The following is a 23388-nucleotide window of genomic DNA, read 5'->3' as shown; positions in this document are numbered from 1 at the left end:
GCTATTTTTGTGTTGATGGTCATCCAAAAGTGGCAAGTTATCAGGGAGCAATTGTACTGCTGCTGGTTTTGACAAAATATTGGCAAACCAGTGACAGAGGTTTTCTAGAATCCTACCCAAGTTGCATCAGAAAAAAAATAATAAATTGTGCACTTCAGTGACATTTAATCAAAAATAGGAAATGTTCAGTTTCCAAAGCACAGTGCAAGCTGGGATCCTGAGAAACCTTGGCGCTCATAATTTTGTTCCAAAGTGTCAGCAGAAAGACGCAAAATAAGGCTTGAGAGACTCATATCTTCAGGTAGTGATGAGGATCTGTCAGGAATTTTATGTTAGAAGTTTGAAAATCATGAAAACTTTGACATAAGCTATTAAGCGCATGAAGCAAGTGAGGCAGCTAAGACCAACTCTGGAAGCAAAGAACAGTTTCTGACTTTCCAAAAGTGGCAGTTCTCCGATAGTTGAGAATTTGCATTTTTAAAAACAACTATGACATGGGCTAAATATAAATATGAAAAAGGATAAAAATTTTCCAAGCACCAAAAGAAGAAAAAAATCTGCAAGAACCAAAAAGGTTTTTTACACAAGAATACCATTTTGGGACAACATTTTTGGAAGATTACTTTAATTGTGAGCAGCTGGTGGTAGGACAACTTAAATTCATATATATATATATATGAATATATATAAATTCATATAGCACCTTAACATAATTAAAGGTTCTAAGATGCTTCAATTGTCTGTTATAAAGCAACATTAAGACACTAGGCCACATAAGGGGATTTTAGAGCAGATAACAAATGCTGGTCAAAGAGCTATTTTTAATGAATGTCTTAAAGGAAGAAAAAGAGGTAGAGAACCTGAGAGATTTAGGGTTTTTTTTATTCTTTCATAGGGTGTGGGCATCACTGGTTAGGCCAGCATTTATTGCCCTTCCCTAACTGCCCTTGAGAAGGTGGTGGTGTGCTGCCTTCTTGAACCGTTGCACTCCATGCGATGCAGGTATATATACCAAGCAGTTATAAAGATGTGTATACAAACACTAGAATAGTTAGAAATGTTCTGGAAATTTAATATCACAGTTCTATTTTTAAATGAGGCAATAAACAGACTTTAACCAAACATGCAGCAAGTTATTGACTCATTTCTTTTTCTGTATCAAATTTTGATATGAAACGTTTACAAAACACTTATATCAGCAACTCACATTAAATGATGGCAAAGGAGACTTCCTGATGCTCGAGACCTCACACCCTTAATTTTAGACAATAACTTGAATTTATATAGCACCTCACAGGAGGTGCTGGTTTTTGCACACACACACACACCTTCTATAAAGGTGTCATTCCTTGTTCTTAGACAGCATGCTGCAAAATAAGGGCCAAATAAAAAATAAATAGTTTGGGGATTTGCTTGGCTCCTTTCGTTACTTTAGAAGCATGAACTATTACAACAGAAGGTCTGAACAAAATAAATGTTCAAAACAATTGAGTTGTCCAATGGTTTTAGCACAGAATGAAACTAAATAATACACTAAAGTCGACATGTTTTCAATTGCAAAACAAAGTAAAAAAAAGATAGAAAACCACAATCAGACTTACTGTTCTTTTAGATCTGTAAACTGTTTCTCAAGATTGGACATTTCATCTAAACACTCCGTTCTTCTCCTTTCACAGTCTTCATCATCCATTTCTGTAAGACATTACTGTTACTCCCTGAGAATCAGACGAGGGAAACTGGCTGGTCAAGAGACTAAATACAAGCTTTGTACTTATTGAGCCTGGATTCAAATCAAGTGTATGGTCATGGTCCTCTGTCTGTGTCTAGTTTTAGAGCGAAATAGATAAGGATAATTTAACTCCAGTGCTTATTGGAAGCAGGTGGGGAGGGCTGCGGAAAGGGGTGGGTGGCAGGCTGTGCGTGGGGGAAGGCGGGGTGGCGGTGGGGGGGGAAAGGAGGGAAGGGGTGGGGGGTGGAAGGCGGGGGAGGCGGAACGAGGGGCGGGCGGGCGCGGGCGGACGAGGGGGCGGGCGGGCGGGCCGGGACGAGGGGCGCGGGGCGGGCGGGCGGCGGAACGAGGGGGGCGGGCGAGCGAACCGAGGGGGGTGGCGGGCGAGCGGAACGAGGGGGGGGGCGGGCGAGCGGAACGAGGGGGGCGGGCGAGCGGAACGAGGGGGGCGGGCGAGCGGAACGAGGGGGGCGGGCGAGCGGAACGAGGGGGGCGGGCGAGCGGAACGAGGGGGGCGGGCGAGCGAAACGAGGGGGCGGGCGGGCGAGCGGAACGAGGGGGGCGGGCGGGGGATGGAGGGGAGGGAGAGGGTGTAGGTGTTGGGTTGGCGGGCGAGCGGAACGGGGAGGGGGCGAGGGGGAGGAGGAGGGGGAACAGGGACGGGGACGGGGGACGAGGGGAACGAGGGGGACGAGGGACACGAGGGACGAGGGACGAGGGGGACGAGGCGGACAGGGACGAGGGGGGAGGGGGACAGGGACGAGGGGGGAGGGGGACAGGGACGAGGGGGGAGGGGGACAGGGACGAGGGGGGAGGGGGACAGGGACGAGGGGGGAGGGGGACAGGGACGAGGGGGGAGGGGGACAGGGACGAGGGGGGAGGGGGACAGGGACGAGGGGGGAGGGGGACAGGGACGAGGGGGGAGGGGGACAGGGACGAGGGGGGAGGGGGACAGGGACGAGGGGGGAGGGGGACAGGGACGAGGGGGGAGGGGGACAGGGACGAGGGGGGAGGGGGACAGGGACGAGGGGGGAGGGGGACAGGGACGAGGGGGGAGGGGGACAGGGACGAGGGGGGAGGGGGACAGGGACGAGGGGGGAGGGGGACAGTTACGAGGGGGGAGGGGGACAGGGACGAGGGGGGAGGGGGACAGGGACGAGGGGGGAGGGGGACAGGGACGAGGGGGGAGGGGGACAGGGACGAGGGGGGAGGGGGACGGGGGACGAGGGGGGAGGGGGACGGGGGACGAGGGGGGAGGGGGACGGGGGACGAGGGGGGAGGGGGACGGGGGACGAGGGGGACGGGGGACGAGGGGAACGGGGGACGAGGGGGGAGGGGGACGAGGGACGAGGGGGGAGGGGGACAGGGACGAGGGGGACGGGGGACGAGGGGGACGGGGGACGAGGGGGACAGGGACGAGGGGGGAGGGGGACAGGGACGAGGGGGGAGGGGGACAGGGACGAGGGGGGAGGGGGACAGGGACGAGGGGGGAGGGGGACAGGGACGAGGGGGGAGGGGGACAGGGACGAGGGGGGAGGGGGACAGGGACGAGGGGGGAGGGGGACAGGGACGAGGGGGGAGGGGGACAGGGACGAGGGGGGAGGGGGACAGGGACGAGGGGGGAGGGGGACAGGGACGAGGGGGGAGGGGGACAGGGACGAGGGGGGAGGGGGACAGGGACGAGGGGGGAGGGGGACAGGGACGAGGGGGGAGGGGGACAGGGACGAGGGGGGAGGGGGACAGGGACGAGGGGGGAGGGGGACAGGGACGAGGGGGGAGGGGGACAGGGACGAGGGGGGAGGGGGACAGGGACGAGGGGGGAGGGGGGCAGGGACGAGGGGGGAGGGGGGCAGGGACGAGGGGGGAGGGGGGCAGGGACGAGGGGGGAGGGGGGCAGGGACGAGGGGGGAGGGGGGCAGGGACGAGGGGGGAGGGGGGCAGGGACGAGGGGGGAGGGGGGCAGGGACGAGGGGGGAGGGGGGCAGGGACGAGGGGGGAGGGGGGCAGGGACGAGGGGGGAGGGGGGCAGGGACGAGGGGGGAGGGGGGCAGGGACGAGGGGGGAGGGGGGCAGGGACGAGGGGGGAGGGGGGCAGGGACGAGGGGGGAGGGGGGCAGGGACGAGGGGGGAGGGGGGCAGGGACGAGGGGGGAGGGGGGCAGGGACGAGGGGGGAGGGGGGCAGGGACGAGGGGGGAGGGGGGCAGGGACGAGGGGGGAGGGGGGCAGGGACGAGGGGGGAGGGGGGCAGGGACGAGGGGGGAGGGGGGCAGGGACGAGGGGGGAGGGGGGCAGGGACGAGGGGGGAGGGGGGCAGGGACGAGGGGGGAGGGGGGCAGGGACGAGGGGGGAGGGGGGCAGGGACGAGGGGGGAGGGGGACAGGGACGAGGGGGGAGGGGGACAGGGACGAGGGGGGAGGGGGACAGGGACGAGGGGGACAGGGACGAGGGGGACGGGGGACGAGGGGGACAGGGGACGAGGGGGGAGGGGGACAGGGACGAGGGAGGAGGGGGAGGGGGACGAGGGGGGAGGGGGACGGGGGACGAGGGACGAGGGGGACGGGGGACGAGGGGGACGGGGGACGAGGGGGACGGGGGACGAGGGGGACGGGGGACGAGGGGGGAGGGGGACGAGGGGGGAGGGGGACGAGGGGGGAGGGGACGAGGGGGGAGGGGGACGAGGGACGAGGGGGACGAGGGACGAGGGGGACGGGGACGAGGGGGGAGGGGGACGAGGGGGGAGGGGGAGGGGGACGAGGGGGGAGGGGGACGAGGGGGACAGGGACGAGGGGGGAGGGGGACAGGGACGAGGGGGGAGGGGGACAGGGACGAGGGGGGAGGGGGACAGGGACGAGGGGGGAGGGGGACAGGGACGAGGGGGGAGGGGGACAGGGACGAGGGGGGAGGGGGACAGGGACGAGGGGGGAGGGGGACAGGGTCGAGGGGGGAGGGGTACAGGGTCGAGGGGGGAGGGGGACAGGGTCGAGGGGGGAGGGGGACAGGGTCGAGGGGGGAGGGGGACAGGGACGAGGGGGGAGGGGGACAGGGACGAGGGGGACAGGGACGAGGGGGGAGGGGGACAGGGACGAGGGGGGAGGGGGACAGGGACGAGGGGGGAGGGGGACAGGGACGAGGGGGGAGGGGGACAGGGACGAGGGGGGAGGGGGACAGGGACGAGCCGGGAGGGGGACAGGGACGAGCCGGGAGGGGGACAGGGACGAGCCGGGAGGGGGACAGGGACGAGCCGGGAGGGGGACAGGGACGAGCCGGGAGGGGGACAGGGACGAGCCGGGAGGGGGACAGGGACGAGCCGGGAGGGGGACAGGGACGAGCCGGGAGGGGGACAGGGACGAGCCGGGAGGGGGACAGGGACGAGCCGGGAGGGGGACAGGGACGAGGGGGGAGGGGGACAGGGACGAGGGGGGAGGGGGACAGGGACGAGGGGGGAGGGGGACAGGGACGAGGGGGGAGGGGGACAGGGACGAGGGGGGAGGGGGACAGGGACGAGGGGGGAGGGGGACAGGGACGAGGGGGGAGGGGGACAGGGACGAGGGGGGAGGGGGACAGGGACGAGGGGGGAGGGGGACAGGGACGAGGGGGGAGGGGGACAGGGACGAGGGGGGAGGGGGACAGGGACGAGGGGGGAGGGGGACAGGGACGAGGGGGGAGGGGGACAGGGACGAGGGGGGAGGGGGACAGGGACGAGGGGGGAGGGGGACAGGGACAGTGGGGAGGGGGACAGGGACAGTGGGGAGGGGGACAGGGACAGTGGGGAGGGGGACAGGGACAGGGGGGAGGGGGACAGGGACAGGGGGGAGGGGGACAGGGACAGGGGGGAGGGGGACAGGGACAGGGGGGAGGGGGACAGGGACAGGGGGGAGGGGGACAGGGACAGGGGGGAGGGGGACAGGGACAGGGGGGAGGGGGACAGGGACAGGGGGGAGGGGGACAGGGACAGGGGGGAGGGGGACAGGGACAGGGGGGAGGGGGACAGGGGGAGGGGGGAGGGGGACAGGGGGAGGGGGGAGGGGGACAGGGGGAGGGGGACAGGGGGAGGGGGACAGGGGGAGGGGGACAGGGGGAGGGGGACAGGGGGAGGGGGGAGGGTGACAGGGACAGGGAGGAGGAGGAGGGGGTCAGGGACAGGGAGGAGGGGGACAGGGGGGCGGGGGACAGGTGGGAGGGGGACGAGCGAGCGGAATGAGGGAGGGAGGGAGGATGAATGGAACGAGGAGGGAGGGAGGGTAGTGAGGAGGTGTTTGCGGGAGGGGGAGGGTTTGCTGGAGGGGGGTAGTGGGGGGGAAGGGGGGTTGCGGAAGGGGCGATTGGTGGTTGCGGGAAGGCGGGGGATGCGGGAAGGCGGGGGATGCGGGAAGGCGGGGGATGCGGGAGGGCGGGGGATGCGGGAGGGCGGGGGATGCGGGAGGGCGGAGGTGGGGTTGGGTGAGGGCGGAGGTGGGGTTGGGTGAGGGCGGAGGTGGGGTTGGGTGAGGGCGGAGGTGGGGTTGGGTGAGGGCGGAGGTGGGGTTGGGTGAGGGCGGAGGTGGGGTTGGGTGAGGGGGGAGGTGGGGTTCTGGGGAGGGGAGAGGTGGGGTTCTGGGGAGGGGAGAGGTGGGGTTCTGGGGAGGGGGGAGGTGGGGTTCTGGGGAGGGGGGAGGTGGGGTTCTGGAGAGGGGGGAGGTGGGGTTCTGGAGAGGGGGGAGGTGGGGTTCTGGAGAGGGGGGAGGTGGGGTTCTGGAGAGGGGGGAGGTGGGGTTCTGGAGAGGGGGGAGGTGGGGTTCTGGAGAGGGGGGAGGTGGGGTTCTGGAGAGGGGGGAGGTGGGGTTCTGGAGAGGGGGGAGGTGGGGTTCTGGAGAGGGGGGAGGTGGGGTTCTGGAGAGGGGGGAGGTGGGGTTCTGGAGAGGGGGGAGGTGGGGTTCTGGAGAGGGGGGAGGTGGGGTTCTGGAGAGGGGGGAGGTGGGGTTCTGGAGAGGGGGGAGGTGGGGTTCTGGAGAGGGGGGAGGTGGGGTTCTGGAGAGGGGGGAGGTGGGGTTCTGGAGAGGGGGGAGGTGGGGTTCTGGAGAGGGGGGAGGTGGGGTTCTGGAGAGGGGGGAGGTGGGGTTCTGGAGAGGGGGGAGGTGGGGTTCTGGAGAGGGGGGAGGTGGGGTTCTGGAGAGGGGGGAGGTGGGGTTCTGGAGAGGGGGGAGGTGGGGTTCTGGAGAGGGGGGAGGTGGGGTTCTGGAGAGGGGGGAGGTGGGGTTCTGGAGAGGGGGGAGGTGGGGTTCTGGAGAGGGGGGAGGTGGGGTTCTGGAGAGGGGGGAGGTGGGGTTCTGGAGAGGGGGGAGGTGGGGTTCTGGAGAGGGGGGAGGTGGGGTTCTGGAGAGGGGGGAGGTGGGGTTCTGGAGAGGGGGGAGGTGGGGTTCTGGAGAGGGGGGGAGGTGGGGTTCTGGAGAGGGGGGGAGGTGGGGTTCTGGAGAGGGGGGAGGTGGGGTTCTGGAGAGGGGGGAGGTGGGGTTCTGGAGAGGGGGGAGGTGGGGTTCTGGAGAGGGGGGAGGTGGGGTTCTGGAGAGGGGGGAGGTGGGGTTCTGGAGAGGGGGGAGGTGGGGTGGGGGAGGGGGGAGGAGGGAAAGGGGGGTTGGCGGGAGGAGGGAAAGGGGGGTTGGCGGGAGGAGGGAAAGGGGTTGGCGGGAGGAGGGAAAGGGGGGTTGGCGGGAGGAGGGAAAGGGGGGTTGGCGGGAGGAGGGAAAGGGGGGTTGGCGGGAGGAGGGAAAGGGGGGTTGGCGGGAGGAGGGAAAGGGGGGTTGGCGGGAGGGGGGAAAGGGGGGTTGGCGGGAGGGGGGAAAGGGGGGTGGCGGGAGGGGGGAAAGGGGGGTGGCGGGAGGGGGGAAAGGGGGGTGGCGGGAGGGGGGAAAGGGGGGTGGCGGGAGGGGGGAAAGGGGGGTGGCGGGAGGGGGGAAAGGGGGGTGGCGGGAGGGGGGAAAGGGGGGTGGCGGGAGGGGGGAAAGGGGGGTGGCGGGAGGGGGGAAAGGGGGGTGGCGGGAGGGGGGAAAGGGGGGTGGCGGGAGGGGGGAAAGGGGGGTGGCGGGAGGGGGGAAAGGGGGGTGGCGGGAGGGGGGAAAGGGGGGTGGCGGGAGGGGGCAAAGGGGGGTGGCGGGAGGGGGCAAAGGGGGGTGGCGGGAGGGGGCAAAGGGGGGTGGCGGGAGGGGGCAAAGGGGGGTGGCGGGAGGGGGCAAAGGGGGGTGGCGGGAGGGGGCAAAGGGGGGTGGCGGGAGGGGGCAAAGGGGGGTGGCGGGAGGGGGCAAAGGGGGGTGGCGGGAGGGGGGAAAGGGGGGGTTGCAGTAGGGGGATGTTTGCAGGAGGGTTGCGGGAGGGGGATGGGGGTTGCGGGAGGGGGATGGGGGTTGCGGGAGGGGGGTGGGGGTTGCGGGAGGGGGATGGGGGTTGCGGGAGGGGGATGGGGGTTGTGGGAGGGGATAGCTGGGGGAGGGGATAGCGGGGAGGGTCTTGTGTGGGGGAGGGGGTTGAGGGAGGGGAGGGTTGGGGGTTGAGGGAGTGGAGGGTTGGGGGGTTTAGGGGAGTGAGGGTGGGAGGGGGGGATTGGGGTTGGGGGAGAGGGGGGGATTGGGGTTGGGGGAGAGGGGGGGATTGGGGTTGGGGGAGAGGGGGGGATTGGGGTTGGGGGAGAGGGGGGGATTGGGGTTGGGGGAGAGGGGGGGATTGGGGTTGGGGGAGAGGGGGGGATTGGGGTTGGGGGAGAGGGGGGGATTGGGGTTGGGGGAGAGGGGGGGATTGGGGTTGGGGGAGAGGGGGGGATTGGGGTTGGGGGAGAGGGGGGGATTGGGGTTGGGGGAGAGGGGGGGATTGGGGTTGGGGGAGAGGGGGGGATTGGGGTTGGGGGGAGAGGGGGAGGAGGGGGGATTGCGTCGTATTTGGGACCTATTTTTTACATTTTGCAAATAAACGTGACAAAATTGATAAACAACTGTGAACCCCGATACCAGCCGCGATACATGCGAGCGGGTGGCTTGGGCCCGGCCCGGTCAGCTCCACAGTTGTGGCTTTTCCTGGCCTTTACACACCTGAACTGTCCCCATCTTCAGAGACGGAGGAACTCTCCGTGTCCTCATCGTCTGAACTGCTGCCTTCATTCTCCGGGTAGTCAACGTCCATGTCTTCGTGATTGTTCTCTTTCTTATCTCTGGAATGGACAGGCATATTGGCGGCAAGTTGTAATAAGTTCAAAATGAAAAACACCGCTTTTTAGTTTAATTATACCAACGCTTCACAGTGCCCCCAACATCGCATTTCGACTCAATTCGATCGGAACGGAAGGGAACGCTGAATGTCTCGGTTAATCGACAGTCCGATTGACCATTTGCAAGCCCGGAGTGGGCGAGATTTGTGCCGTCATCACCAGGGCCCCAATCGGCGTGTCGGAGGGCTGGGCCGAGACGGATCGAATGGAAGCCCGCAAATCCATTCCTTCTGCAGCTGGGCGAAACGCGCGGAGCGCTGGGAGTTGTAGTCCATGGATTTGTGTTCCCCCGTTCACCATTGAACAAACAGAACTACGGCTCCCTGGAGCCTCCGCGCCTAATCCTCCTCTGGAGCTGCGGGATAACAGCCATAACTAAATAGCGACCGAACAGTCGATAGACAACCGTCGGGATTGCAGTCCATTTTTACAATAAACAGTTCGTGTTTTAGCGGTAACAGCTTCATATGGACACAAACTTCGATTCCAAGGCCGCTCTGTGAGCGCTTGTGTGAACTGTTTGGCTTTAAGTGTGCTGGAAGCGCTCTGGTTTTGATTGAGCGTGCCGGTTGTTTGTCCTGCTGAGACCCGCCATGTTGCCCACTGACGGTTAATAACTGGGCTGTGTTCACTCAGCGGCTGCTTTCATGGGGTTGGCATGTTGGACAAGTTTGTTTGTTATTAGGCCCCGACCTTTATCTTTATTTTTTATCGACATTTAAGAAAAGGAAACGTTGGGAAGGTGGGAGGGAGTGGTGTTTGGTTCTTAATCCAAGGAGCGGAATGTTTTCCAAAAAGCCTCACGGGGATGTGAAAAAATCCACACAGAAAGTCGTGGATCCGAAGAAAGATGTTCTGACCAGATTGAAGCACCTGAGGGTTGTCATCGGTAGGTATCGCGCAGATGTTCACTGAAGCAACACTGGAGGCAATTTATAGTCGTGGTAGATACAGGACGTGAAATAATGACGGGGAGCCCTTGTTTCGGGGTTAATCCAGTTTTGTTTGCAGGAGGTTGATGTTGAGTCTGCTTGTAAGTAGAAATCATTAATAATGTCTGAATTACTGTGGTGGGAAATGGGAGCCGTGCTGTTACGTGGGTTGCAGGAATTTTTTTAAGTGTTGTTTTAGGCTGGATAATGAACAAAGTTTTTTTTTCATATGTAATTGATTTTTAAATCTCGCTATCAGAGAAATGTAAGTTTTTTTCCCCCCCTGACAATGTACGGGAGTAGTCCTCTGTTGATCATTGTAGAAGTTGGAGTATTTTGCCCAGACAACTGTCTCAATTGTGTAAAAATGCCTTACTGTATTTCAAAAGGTCTCTGGAAAATAAACACGCCCCGCCCCACCGTTCAAATGAAATTATTGTTTGTTAAACGGATTATCAACTCTGAACAGGAAGCAATTGGGTTTCTACTGTGCTTAAATAAACTCTCAAGATTCGGGTGGTTTTCTGTATGCAAGGTTAAAAGCTAAGCCAGGAAAATGTAAATGTGCACTACTTCCTATCTTTCTCCACTGTCTTCACCCTGGCCAATTTAGAGCTGAATGTCTGTTTCTAAATGTTTATTATCATTCATTACAGTTTTAAAATGTTTTATTAAATTGTTATATTTTGATTTTCAATAAATAAAACATAAACAATGTTTACAAAACTGATCAGTAACTTTATAACTTATAACAGCTGAAAATGTATAGAATGAAAAAGGAGTATGCTCATTATCATTGAACTGTTGATTTTACTTTAAATTAGGCTTCTATTTTGGTGCCTCCACATTCCTTACATTTTCAAGCACGCTGAGTGTTTTTGATTCTCTTCAGTGGTGTGCTGAGATGTGTTTGATTCAAGGTGCATCAACAGTATCACTTTAGTATTGCTGCATATAATTTTCAGCTAGCAAAGCAGGATGAGACTTTTTGATGAACCTTCAGACATTTAAATTTAATTTTTATTAATTATTTGCTCAGTAGATGTGAGTGTATATGGCTAGACCAGCATTTATTGCCCATCCCTAATTGCCCTTGAGTAGGTGTTGGTAAGCCACCTTTTTGAATCGCTGCAGTCCATGTGTTGTAGGAATACCCACAGTTGTGTTAGGAAGGGAGTTCAAGGATTTTGGCCCAGCAGCAATGAAGAAATGGCGATTATAGTTCCAAGTCAGGATGGTGTGTAAGTAGGTAGTGGTGTTCCCATGCATCTGCTACCCTTATCCTAGATGTTAGAGGTCATGGCTTTGAAAGGTGCTGTCGAAGGAGCCTTGGTCAGTTGCTGTAGCACACCTTGTAGATAAGTGAACACCGCCACCGCTGTGCGTCGGTGACGGAGGGAGTGAATGTTTGTGGATGGGGTGCCAATCAAGAGGGCTGCTTTGTCCTAGATGGTGTTCAGCTTCTTGAGTATTGTTGGAGCCACGTTCATCCAGGCAAGTGGAGAGTATTCCATCACACTCCTGACTTGTGCTTCGTAGATGGTGGACAGGCTTTGGGGAGTCAGGAGGTGAGTTACTTTCTGCAGAATTTCCAGTCTCTGACCTGCTCTTGTAACTACAGTATCTTTATAGATGACCCAGTTCAATTTCTGGTTAACGGTAATCGCAAGGATGTTGATAGGGGGTGGAATTCAGCGATGATAATGCAATTGAATGTCAAGAGGAGATGGTTAGATTCCCTCCAAATAGAGATGTTCATTGTGTGTTGCAAATGTTATGTGCCACTTGTCAGCCCAAGCCTGAATATTGTCCAGGTCTTGCTGCATATGGACATGAACTGGAGTCGCGAATGGTGGTGACCATTGTGCAATCATTAGTTAACATCCCCGCATCTGACCTTATGATGAAGGGAAGGCCATTGATGAAGCAGCTGAAGATGGTTGGGTCCTGAGGAACTTCTGCAGCAATGTCCCGGGACTAAGATGATTGACCTCCAACAATCTCAGCCACCTTCCTTCGTGCTAGGTATGACTCCAACCACTGGAGAGTTTTCCCCCAATTCCCATTGACTCCAGTTGTGCTAGGGCTCCTTGATGCCACACTCTGTCAAATGCTGCCTTGATGGCAAGAGCGGTCACTCCCATCTCACCTCTTGAGATCAGCTTTTTTGTCCATGTTTAGACCAAAACTGTGCTGAGGTCAGGAGCTGAGTGGGCCTGGCAGAGCCCAAACTGAGCATCAGTGAGTAGGTTATTGCTGACTAAGTGCCCCTTGATAGCACTGTGATGACCCCTTCCATCACTTTGCTGATGATCGAGAGTGCACTGATGGGGCAGTAATTGGCTGGGTTGGATTTGTCCTGCTTTTTCTGGACAGGATAGACCTGGGAAAGTTTCCACATTGGGCCAGTGTTGAAGCTTAACTGGCCCGGTAACCCCGTGTTTTGTCTTGAATAGAAGAATTAAAGCTCCAACTAGACGATGTAAATAAATTGTCAGCTGACTGGAACTACAGCGAAAGTATTAGTCTTCAAATGAGGAGAGGAGTTGAGCTTACCTACTTTCTCTTCTGCCATTGGAAAACATTGCTGCATTTGCTTTAAGTGTCAGCAGTGGCTCTTTCAACTTTGATCAAGATGGTTGTGGGCTGAAGTCCAAAATACTTCAGTTCAATGTAAAGGGAATGCTGCACTGTTTGAGGTCCAGTCCTTTGGAAAATATGTTAGACTGAGGCCCTGTCCACCTTTTAAGGTGGATGTAAAAGACTGCATGGCATTGTTTTGAAGAAGAAATGGAGTGTTCTCCCTGGTGTGTTGGCCAACGTGTATCCTTTGGCCAAATTTAGTAAAACAGATTATCTGTTAATTGCCATTTTACTGTTTGTGGAACATGCTGTGTGCAAATTGTCTGCTGCACTTCATGCACTGCAATAGCCACAACATTTCAATAGTACTTCATTGGTTGTGAGCATGTGAAAAATGCTACATAAATGGAAATTTGTTTTACCTATCCATTGCTGTTGTCAATATTCATTATATTTTGAGAGCATTAATAGAAAACTTAAATTTAATTTCAGTAAAAATGTCAATCTGGCAGTATTGCGGTTTAGCAAATGTAGTATCTTGCAGCACAGAAGGTGTACATTCAGCCCAATATGCCAGCTCTTTGAAAGAGTTGTCCATTTTAATCCTACAGCCTGCTTTATCCCCACAACCCTCAAATTAGTTCTCTTGAAATACATGCCCATTGTATTTTTCTGAAAGTCCTTATGGAATCTGATTCCACTGTGCTTTCAGGTAGTGTTTCAGATCATAACAACCCTCTGTGAAATAATTTCTCCTCGTTTCACCTCTAGTTCTTTCTTCAATTATTTTAAAACTGTGGCTTCTTATTGATGGATTTGGCAGAGGAAAGTTTCTCCCGACTTGCTATACCCTTCATAATTTTGATTATCTCCAGTTTTCCCTTAACCTTTCTATGTTCTAAGGTGAACAATCCCAACTTCTCTAATCTCTTCACATAACAGAAATCTCCCATCTCTGGTACACCTCATCTGTACCCACTCCAAGGCCTTCCTAAAGTGTGGTACCAAAAATTTGTGAAGGTTTGGCATACCTTTCTTATTTTGGCATTCAAGCCAAATATCCTAAATGCTTTCTTAACTGCCTTATCAACTTGCTCTGCCACCTTCAAGGTTTTGTGAATATGCACTTCCAGGGTCCTCCATTCCCCCAGTAACATAGTACTATTTAGATTGCATCGCCATGTTGTTTCTTCCAAAGTGCAGCACTTCACAATTATCTGCAATAAATTGCAATTGCTACGTGTTTGGATATTTCACCAGTCTATGTCCTCTCAAAGTTTGTCACTATCCTGCTTAGAATTTACTATTTTGCCAAGTTTTGTATCATCAGCAACCTTTGAAATGATACTTCCTATACCCAAGTCCAGGTCATTTTATATGTAATCAGAAAAGCTATGGTCCTAATACCAACTCTTGGCCAACATCCACTGCATAATTCTCTACAATCAGAAAACATTTGTTCACTACTCAAATAATTCAAATGTCTCACCCCTCCCTAACTCTCTAACCTCATCCAGTCCTACAGACCTCAGAACCCTGCTCCTCTGATTCTGACTTCCCACCTTGGTGGCCATGTCTTCAGCAGTCTAGGCTTTACGCTCTGAAATTTCTTCCATAATGTTTGCCACCTCTCATTGTGATGGTTATTGGAACCTTCCTTTTTGACCAAACCTTTGGTCACCTGTTTTAATGTCTCCTTTTTGACTGTACATTTCTTTTTTGCATGATTACATTCCTGTGAGGAACATTAGAACATTTCACTACTTTAAATGTACTATAAATGCAAGTTGTTATTGTTGGCCAGTCCCCTTTTTATGTGCAAGAAAGTGTGACTTTAAATAAAAGATTAGATAATTGGGCTGATTGAAGAGTACTAGGTGCTGAGGGTTTTTCTTGTTGATTGTGTGCCCTAAAGTGACACTGCTTCCTGCACCCAATCTTACTGCAATCTTGATAAACTAATTTACGAATGCATACTTCCTGTCCCCAAAACATTGCACTCATTGATGTTTCTTTCTGTAATACTTGGCTTCCAATTGTGATAACTTTGGAATATATCTTTGATTGTCAATTAATAATAGAGTAGAACAGATTTATAAATATAAGAAAGGCACCTAGACCACTCCAGTATATTCCAGGTGATTGAATCAATTTTATTGACTTGTATGCAAGCTCAGTATGTTATACTAGCATCAATGGATCCTGTAGAACTTTATCACGAGATAAATGAATGGCAATATGGATTGCTTGCGTTGGTGTGGAAATTGAACCTCTAATTTCACAGGTTATGAAAACCTGTCTTAACGTGCTTTGAGTTTAATCACTTTTTCTTTCTCTCCTCCTCTCTGCCTCCTCATTGCTTCATTATCGCAACTGTCATTTAAAAATCCACCTGGCCGTTTTAGTTCCTTCTTGCATCTCCTTGATCAAGTACCCTAAAGACAGAAATGCTGTTCTGACTGTTTTCTAAGTGAATTGATTGATTTTCTATTAATTTTTTTCTGTTGGCTCGCTCTGTCACTGGCTCATACTTGCTCACTGTCTGTCTGTTGCGCACTGTCAGACTGTTCATCTCGTGCGCAAGACCAGAAGTAGTTACCGTAAATATAAGATATTTACAAATATATCTCATGGGGGTTTCATAACCTTTTCACCCAGAGAATGGTTAGAATGTGGAATCTGTTACCACAATGAGTAATGGAGGTGAATAGCATAGGTGCATGCATTCAAGGGTGAGATAAAAAACACGTGATGAAGAAAGGAATAGAAAGATAAGTTGATGGGGTTAGATTTTTTTAAATAGGGTTGGAGTAGACTTGTTTTGAGCATAAACATTCCATGGACCTGTTAGGCTAAATCACCTGTTTGTGTTATAAATATTTGTAATACTTTGTAAAGTTTAAACCTTTATTAAGTTTTAACCTTTGTTTACTAACCTTTAGTTGTAGGATAGGTAGTGATCCTATGTGTGTCAAATTCTTGATGCTGCTTTTGATATTAGCAAAGGCCTTGACAAAAATGTCCAGATAATTCCTCTATAGGGAATGAAGATTTGCAATTTAACTAACTTGGACTGACCTTGTGCACTAAGCAACTGGTGTATCTGTGTTGGAAAGGCCATGGAAACAAGTTTTCTTCTTGTCAATGAAATGCTGCAGGGAACCTTTCTTAAAAATACTTGAAGGAGATAAGTCTCCTTTAACAGTTCTTTAAGTTGCAATCCCGCATTAGTCAGTTGTTCTACAAATGTAGGCAATCTGAAAATGTGGGAAGGTGCAACTAACTAGGGAGGTGAGTTATGTTTTGAGATCCAGTATGATAGAGATGTACTGCTGTGACTGCAGGGAATCTATGATTCTAAATACTGCATCTGGAAAGGCATGCAAACACAGCATTCCAAATTGGCCCTGCACTCAGAAATGAACTGCTTGCCATAATTGTGCAACAAAAACAGAAATGCTAAAAAATTAAAACTTTTCTTCATTGGCAAAAAAATTTAAGAATTTAACTTGTGTAAGATTGTATAGCACAAAAAGTGATGACCAGGATTACTGTTTATTTGGCTACAAATAAGTTCCAATTTTTATGTAATTCTGGGCATTTAACCAATTGGTTCTAGCCAGTTGTGGTTTGATTCTTCTATGTTTGCTGTCTTATGTCAGTTTGATAAGATTTAAGGGAGAGCCTATTTACACTGTTACTGTCATCCATATTCTTTAAAATAACAAGCCAGTGAGATTTGGAATGAGTATGTTGTAACTGTTCTATGTGAATGTGACTGTGGTATGTTTTCTCTCCTCACCTCCCTTGATCTCTGTGCAGCCTTTGTCACTGTCAACCACACCATTTTCCAATCCCTCTTCTACATTTCCCAGAAAAAGAGAACTGTTCTTGTTTGGTTCCACTCTTTCCTATCAAATTATAGCTAAGGCACATCCATCGAAGTTACTTTTCACTTCACACTGTTTGCTTTTAAGCCTTCCTCCCACAAAGGAAGATGGTTGTGGCTGGAGTTAAGTCTTCTCAGTCCCTGGACATTGCTGCAGGAATTCCTCGCAGTAGTGTCCTAGGTCCAACTGTCTTCAACTGTTTCATTAATATCTTTTCCTCCATGACAAGCTCCGAAGTAGGGATGTTCACTGTGATTGCGCGTGTTCGCTGCGATTGCACAATGTTCAGTATCATTCGTGACTTCTTGGATACTGAAACAGTCTGTGCCCGTATCCACCAAAACTGGGATAACGTTCAGGCTTGAGTTGATGTGGCAAGTAACATTCAAGCCACACCAATGTCAGGCAATGACCATCTCAACAAGAGAGAATTTAACCATCTCCCTATAAAAAAAAAATGGCTGCTGGAATTCTGAAATAAAAACAAAAAGTGCTGGAAACACTCGGCTCAGGCAGCATCGAGGTGGAGAGAAACAAAGTTAACATTTCAGGTCGATAACCTTTCAACAGAGCTGTAAAAAGTTAAGAAATGTAACTGTTTTAAGGAAGCATAGAGGTGAGGTGAGGGGAAAAGAACAGCAATTCCTTATTTACGTAGCTCCAGAGTTCTGGATGATTTCAATTTTATAGAAGGCAGAATGGGGGAGACCAGCAAGGGGTGTATTAGAATAGTCAAGTCAGGCACAGAACAAATGGGAAGGTCTGTGATAGAGTAGAAAGGGGGAGAGGTTAAATGACAAAAAATATGCTGCAAGGCAGAAGAGGTTGGTAATGGGACATGTGATAAAACAAAGATGAATCAAGGGGAGCTGGACATGGCAGTAGAAGAATCATTACCAGCAGCTGCTGTCTGAAAAAAATGGAAGTGGTGGTTATGATCTGAAATTGTTGAACTCAATGAGTCTGGAAGGCTGTAAAATGCCTTTGAAAGATGAGGTCCTGGTCCTTGAACTGTCGTTGAACTTCATTGGAACAGTATAAGAGGCTTGGGTCAGAGTCAAGGTAGGGCAGAGAATTAAAATGACAGGTGACCAGAACCTCAGGGTCATTTTAGTGGATTGGAGGTGTTCTGCAAAGCAGTCACCCAAACTGCATTTGGTCTCCCTTTATTATAGAGTAGACCACATCTAGAAAAACAAAATGCATGCTCAGTCCTTCCTACCTTTACTACTTTTTCTAGTAAATTGATAACTAGTGCAGTTTTTGCTCTAACACCAAACTGGAAAATTTAATCAACTTTCTTTCCAATTTCCACTTTTTCTTCACTTTTTACGGGGTCCTCCGATTCTGCCCTTTCCTTCTCAAATTCTCTACCTTAATTTCTGGGGATAAGCTATGGACCAATATGTACTACATTCTACTTATACCCACAGCTATCTTAACTAACATTCCTCCTGGTCTTTTCCTGTAAGCAGTCTATTCCACTCTTCCAGATTCTCCCATTTCCATCAGACCTGTTCTGATTTATGCCACCTTCCATACCAGTGCATCCAATATATCTTTTCCTTTAACCAAGAATTTCCCTCCACTGTAGTTAGCAGTCTCCACTGTGTGTTGTATTGCTCACACTTCTCCTCTCCCACCCCCCCACCAAATAATGATAGGGTTCCCCTTAATTTCACCTTCTACCCTATCAGCTTCCAAATTCAACAGACTGTCTTTGTTAATTCTTCCCCCCCCCCACCCCTGCCCTTTTCCTGCCTATGTACTTAGTTAAAACCCATTGCATTTCTAAACATTTTCCAGTTGTGATGAAATGTCATTGATCTGAAGCATTCCGCTTTGCTTCTCTCTCCGCCTATGCTGCTTGAGCTGAGTATTTACAGCATTTTGTTTTATTTCTATCTCTACTCCCTCTTTTGAACCATTCCCTATCTGTTAGACTGCTTATTCAAGATCCAATCTTGTATGAGCCCAATTTTCCTCCATTTAAGCATTGGAGAAAACAAACCGTCATCTTTGGCTCCCACCACAGATTCTATCCCCTACCCAGCCATTGTCTCATTTAAACCAAATTGTTAGCCATTTTGGTATTCTATTCAATCCCAAGCTGAGCTTCCAACTCAATATCCTCTGCATCAGAAAAACTTACATATGATTTAGGAGCACGAGTAGGCCACTCGGCCTCTTGAGCCTGCTCCGCCATTCAATAAGATCTTGGCTGATCTAATTTTAACCTCAACTTCACATTCCTGCCTACCTCTGATAACCTTTCACCCCCTTGCTTATCAAGAATCTATCTACCTCTGCCTTAAAGATATTCAAGGAATCTGCCTCAATCACTTTTTGAGGAAGAGCATTCCAAAGAGTCTCAACTCTCTAAGAAAAAGTTTCCCCTCATCTTTGTCCTAAATAGGCGACCCCTTATTTTGAAACAGTGACCCCAAGTTCTGGATTTTGCCACAAGAGGAAACACCCTTTCCACATCCACCCTGTCAAGTTCCCTCAGGGTGATCTTATATGTTTCAATCAAGTTGCCTCTTACTCTTCTATACTCCAGCAGATATAAGCCTAGCCTATCCAGCAAGACAACCTGCCCATTCCAGGAATTAATCTAGTAAACCTTCTGTGAACTGCTTCTAATGCATTTACACCTTTCCTTAAATAAGGAGAGCAATATATACAGTACTCCAGATGTGATCTTACCAATGCCCTGTACAATTCAAGCATAACTTCCCTATTCTTGTATTCAATTCCCCTTGCAATAAACAATAACATTCTATTAGTTTTCCTAATTACTTGCTGCACCTGCATACTAACATTTAATGATTCATGCACTAGGGCACCCAGATCCCCCTCCATCTCAGACCTCTGCAATGCTCACCATTTAGATAATGTGCCTTTTTTTTTATTTGTCCTGCCAAAATGGACAACCTCACATTTTCCCACATTATACTCCATTTGCCAGATCTATGCCCACTCACCTAACCTATCTATATCCTTTTGTATCCTCGTTATGTCCTCTTCGCAACTTACTTTCCTGCCTATCTTTGTGTCATCAGCAAATTTAGCAACAATACCATCGGTGCCTACATCCAAATCATGATATGACTTGTAAAAAGTTGAGGTTCCAGCACTGATCCCTGTGGCACACCACTTGTCACACACTGCCAACCAGAAAATGAGCTATTTATGCCTAATGTTTCCCGTAAGCTAGCCAATCTTCTATCCATGCCAATATGTTACCACCTACACCATGAGCTTTTATTTTCTGCAATAAACTTTGATGAGGCACCTTATCAAATGCCTTCTGAAAATCTAAGTACAGTACATCCACCGGTTTCCCTTTATCCACAGCGCCTGTTACAATTTCAAAAAATTCCAATAAATTGGTTAAACATGATTTCCCTTTTACAAAATCATGTTGACTTTGCTTGATCATCTTGAATTTTTCCAAGTGTCCTGTTATAATGTCTTTTAATAGCTTCTAACATTTTCCTTATGACGGATGTTAAGCTAATTGGCCTATAGTTTCCTGCTTTCTGTCTCCTTCCCTTTTTGAATAAAGGAGTTAGATTAGCCATTTTCCAATCTAATGGAACCTTCCCTGAATCCTGTGAATTTTGGGAAAATTAAAACCAATGCATCAACTATCTCACTAGCCACTTATTTTAAGACCCTAGGATGAAATCCATCAGGACCTGGGGACTTGTCCACCCTTAGTTCCAACAATTTGTTAAGTACCACTTCCCTGATGATGGTAATTTTCTTGAGTTCCTCCCTCCCTTCAATTCCTGATTTACAGCTATTTCTGGGATGTTACTTGTATCCTCTACAGTGAAGACCAATGCAAAATACCCATTCAATTCATCTGCCATCTCCTTATTTTCCATTATTAACTCCCCAGACTCGCCTTCTATAGCACCAACGCTCACTTTGTTAACTCTTTTTCTCCTTTTTTAAAATATCTCTGGAAATTCTTACTATCTGTCTTTATATTTCTAGCTAGCTTTCCCTCGTACTCTAAATTTGCTCTCCTTATTAATCTTTTCATCATCCCTTGCTGTTTTTTATATTCTGTCCAATCTTCTGACCTGCCACCCATCCTTGCACAATGATATGCTTTTTCTTTAAGTTTGATCCAACTTTAACTTTTTTAGTTAACCGCAGATGATGGATCTGTCCCTTGGAATTTTTCTTTCCCATTGGAATGTATCTATGTGTGTATTCTGAGATATCCCCTTAAATGTCTGCCGCTGCATCTCTATTGACCTACCCCTTAATTTATATTGCCATTTCACTTTCACTAGCTCTGCTTTCATGCCCCCCCCCCCCACCTATTGCCCTTATTTAAGTTTAAAATACTAGTCTTAGACCCACTCTTCTCTCCCTCAAACTGAATGTAAAATTCAATCATATTATGATCACTGCTAGCTAGGGGGTTTTCACCTTTGAGATCATTAATTAATCCTATCTTGTTGAACAATATCAGGTCTAATATAGCCTGCTCCCTGGTTGGTTCCAGAACTTGCAGATCTAAGAAATTATCCCAAAAACGTTCAATGAATTCGTCCTCTACACTACCCTTGCCCATCTGATTGTTCCAGTCTATATGTATATCAAAATCCCCCATGATAATCACTGTATCTTTCTGACAAGCTCCCACTATTTCTTCTTTGATACACCATCCTACCTTGTGATTACTGGTAGGGGATCTGTACACCACTCCCACAAACAACTTCTTGCCTTTATCATTCCTCATCTCCACCCAAACCACTTCTATATCCTGGTTTCCTGAACTTGGGTCATCACTCTCTATTGTGCTAATATTGTCTTTCATTAACACAGCCACCCTTGCACCTTTTCCAAACTTCCTATTCTTCCTGAAAGTCACATACCCTACAATATTTAAGTCCCAATCTATGCCATCCTGTCACCATGCCTCTGTAATGGCTACTAGATCAGACTTATTTATCTTTCTTTGCACTATCAGTTCATCTGTTTTGTTTCAACTGCTATGTGCACTCGGATACAGAGCATTAAGTTTTTTTTTCCTTTGACTTAACCTCTAGCCTTATCTGTTAGTTTACCTTTAAACTTGTACTCTCTGTCCCTTCCTGTCATGTTCTGTTTATCATTTCCCACATTAATACCTTCCTCTCTTATCTTGTCTCTACTCTTTGATATATCACATGTTCTTGCATTTGATCCCTTGCCCCCACTATTTCGTTTAAAACCCCTTCTACTTCCATAGTTACGCAATTTGCAAGAACACTGGTCCCAGCATGGTTCAGGTGTAGACCACCCCAATGGTATAGCTCTCACTTTCCCCAGCACTGGTGCCAGTGCCCCACGAACTGGAATCCACTTCGTTCACACCAGTCTTTGAGCCATGCATTCATCTGTCTAATCTTATTTGCCCTTTGGCAATTTGCATGTGGCTCAGATAATCCAGAAGTTATGACCTTTGAGGTTCTGCTTAATTTGGTACCTAGTTCCTCATATTTACTCTGCAGAACATCTTTCCTCGTCCTGCCTATGTCGTTGGTACCTACACGGACCACGGCAACTGGATCCTCCCCCTCCCACTGCAAGTTCCTCTCCAGCCCTGAGCAGATGTCCCGAACCCTGGCAGTGGGCAGGCAACACAGCCTTCTGAGTTCTCGCTCTTTTTCTGCAGAGAACGGTCAATTTCCCCCTGGGATACTATCCCCTACTACAACTACATTCCTGTTTGCTCCCTCCACTTGAACAGCTTCCTGTACCATGGTGCCATGGTCAGCCTGCGCATCCACCTTGCAGACCTTGCTTTCACCCAAACAAGTTGCAAGCAACTCAAACCTGTTTGACAGTTGCAAAGCCTGAGGCTCCTCTTCTGCTTGGTCGCTTTACCTGCCTCACTCAAGGTCACATCCTCCTCTCCCAAAGTGTCCAGGTATTTCTCTCCCTCCCTTATGTTGCACAGTGTCTGCAGATTGGCTTCCAGATCAATAATCCTGCTTCGGAATTCCTTTCACTGCTTACAAGTTCTGCAGGCATGTTTGTCATGGATTGCCTTGGCATCCAAAAGCTCACACATTCCACAGCTCAACATAACACTTGTCCTGCCATTGTTACTTATGTTATTTAGCTGACTTAATTTAATTACTTTCTTAATTAACTTAGAGGTGTCGTGAACATAGGAATTATTCTTTCCCCCGTGCACCAAATTCCCACATGGACCTAATTTGTTACTCACTCAGTTTCCACCTCACTCGTGCATAGTCTCCTGTCTCCTTGCACGCCTCTTACTGATCTTACATACTTCCCTGCATCAGTCTGTCTGTTGCTGAAATTCTTATCCATGCATTTGTCACTTCTGTGCATGACTGTTCCAATGTCATACTGGCCAGTGTTTCTTCACCCGTGCTCAGTGAATCTCAGCTCATCAAAAATCTTACCCTCTTCCTACTCTGCAACAAATCCTGCTGGTCCATCATTCCTTTGCTTGCTGAGTTACATTTGGCTTCTGGTCATCCAACGGCTCCAATTTCAAACTCCCCTTGTGTAAATTGCTTCATCACCTCACCTCCACTTTATATTATTAACCTCATGCAGCCTTTCAGCTCTCCCAAACCTCTCCATCCCGTTGACTCTGGCTTCTTGTGCACCTTTCTTTTGCCCTACTGTTGGCGGCCATGTTTTCAGCTACCTTGACCTCATGCTCTGGAACACCAACTCTAAATCTCTCCATCTTCCATTCCTCATTTGAATACACCTTAAAACCCACCTCTTTTTAATCCTCCCCTCCTGGCACCCCTAAACTTGGACCTGATTGCACAATAAACACCACGCTTTTGCATAATCTTGGTGTTACACTTTGATTTTCATTTTAACATCCTTGTAACATTTAACACTAAGTATTTGGGTAGTCATTGCTCCACATATAGAAATAAATTAATATAACTTGTGCCTTTGTCATGTTTTTGGTTTTGTAGGGGAACTTCTAGTAATACATGATGGTTCATATGAGGAAATCTTCT

General features: G+C 50.7%; 2 protein-coding genes across 10 annotated transcripts in view; one reads left to right on the top strand and one right to left on the bottom strand.

The window, feature by feature from the left end:
- Nucleotides 1-9090, bottom strand: part of brms1la (BRMS1 like transcriptional repressor a) — a 36128-nt gene extending 27038 nt beyond the window's left edge. For 2 of the 4 annotated variants that reach the window (XM_078562762.1, XM_078562764.1), the window contains exons 1-2: nt 8786-9090; nt 1602-1692 (exon numbers count right to left, since the gene is read on the bottom strand). In XM_078562762.1, the coding sequence (XP_078418888.1) occupies nt 1602-1692; nt 8786-8921 (227 nt within the window). In that variant the 5' untranslated portion in view covers nt 8922-9090. The remainder of the gene's footprint in view (nt 1-1601; nt 1693-8785) is intronic. The other 2 variants (XM_078562761.1, XM_078562763.1) reach the window with 1 other exon arrangement.
- Nucleotides 9091-9552: 462 nt separating this feature from the next.
- Nucleotides 9553-23388, top strand: part of ralgapa1 (Ral GTPase activating protein catalytic subunit alpha 1) — a 259513-nt gene continuing 245677 nt past the window's right edge. For 4 of the 6 annotated variants that reach the window (XM_078562768.1, XM_078562770.1, XM_078562769.1 and 1 more), the window contains exon 1: nt 9576-9850. In XM_078562768.1, the coding sequence (XP_078418894.1) occupies nt 9745-9850 (106 nt within the window). In that variant the 5' untranslated portion in view covers nt 9576-9744. Of the gene's footprint in view, nt 9851-23388 lie in introns of all 6 variants that reach the window. The other 2 variants (XM_078562766.1, XM_078562765.1) reach the window with 2 other exon arrangements.

The sequence above is a fragment of the Cetorhinus maximus genome, chromosome 18 (genome assembly GCF_964194155.1).
Source record: "Cetorhinus maximus chromosome 18, sCetMax3.hap1.1, whole genome shotgun sequence".
NCBI classification, from domain to species: Eukaryota; Metazoa; Chordata; class Chondrichthyes; order Lamniformes; family Cetorhinidae; genus Cetorhinus; species Cetorhinus maximus.
This window is presented reverse-complemented; position numbering and strand designations above follow the sequence as displayed.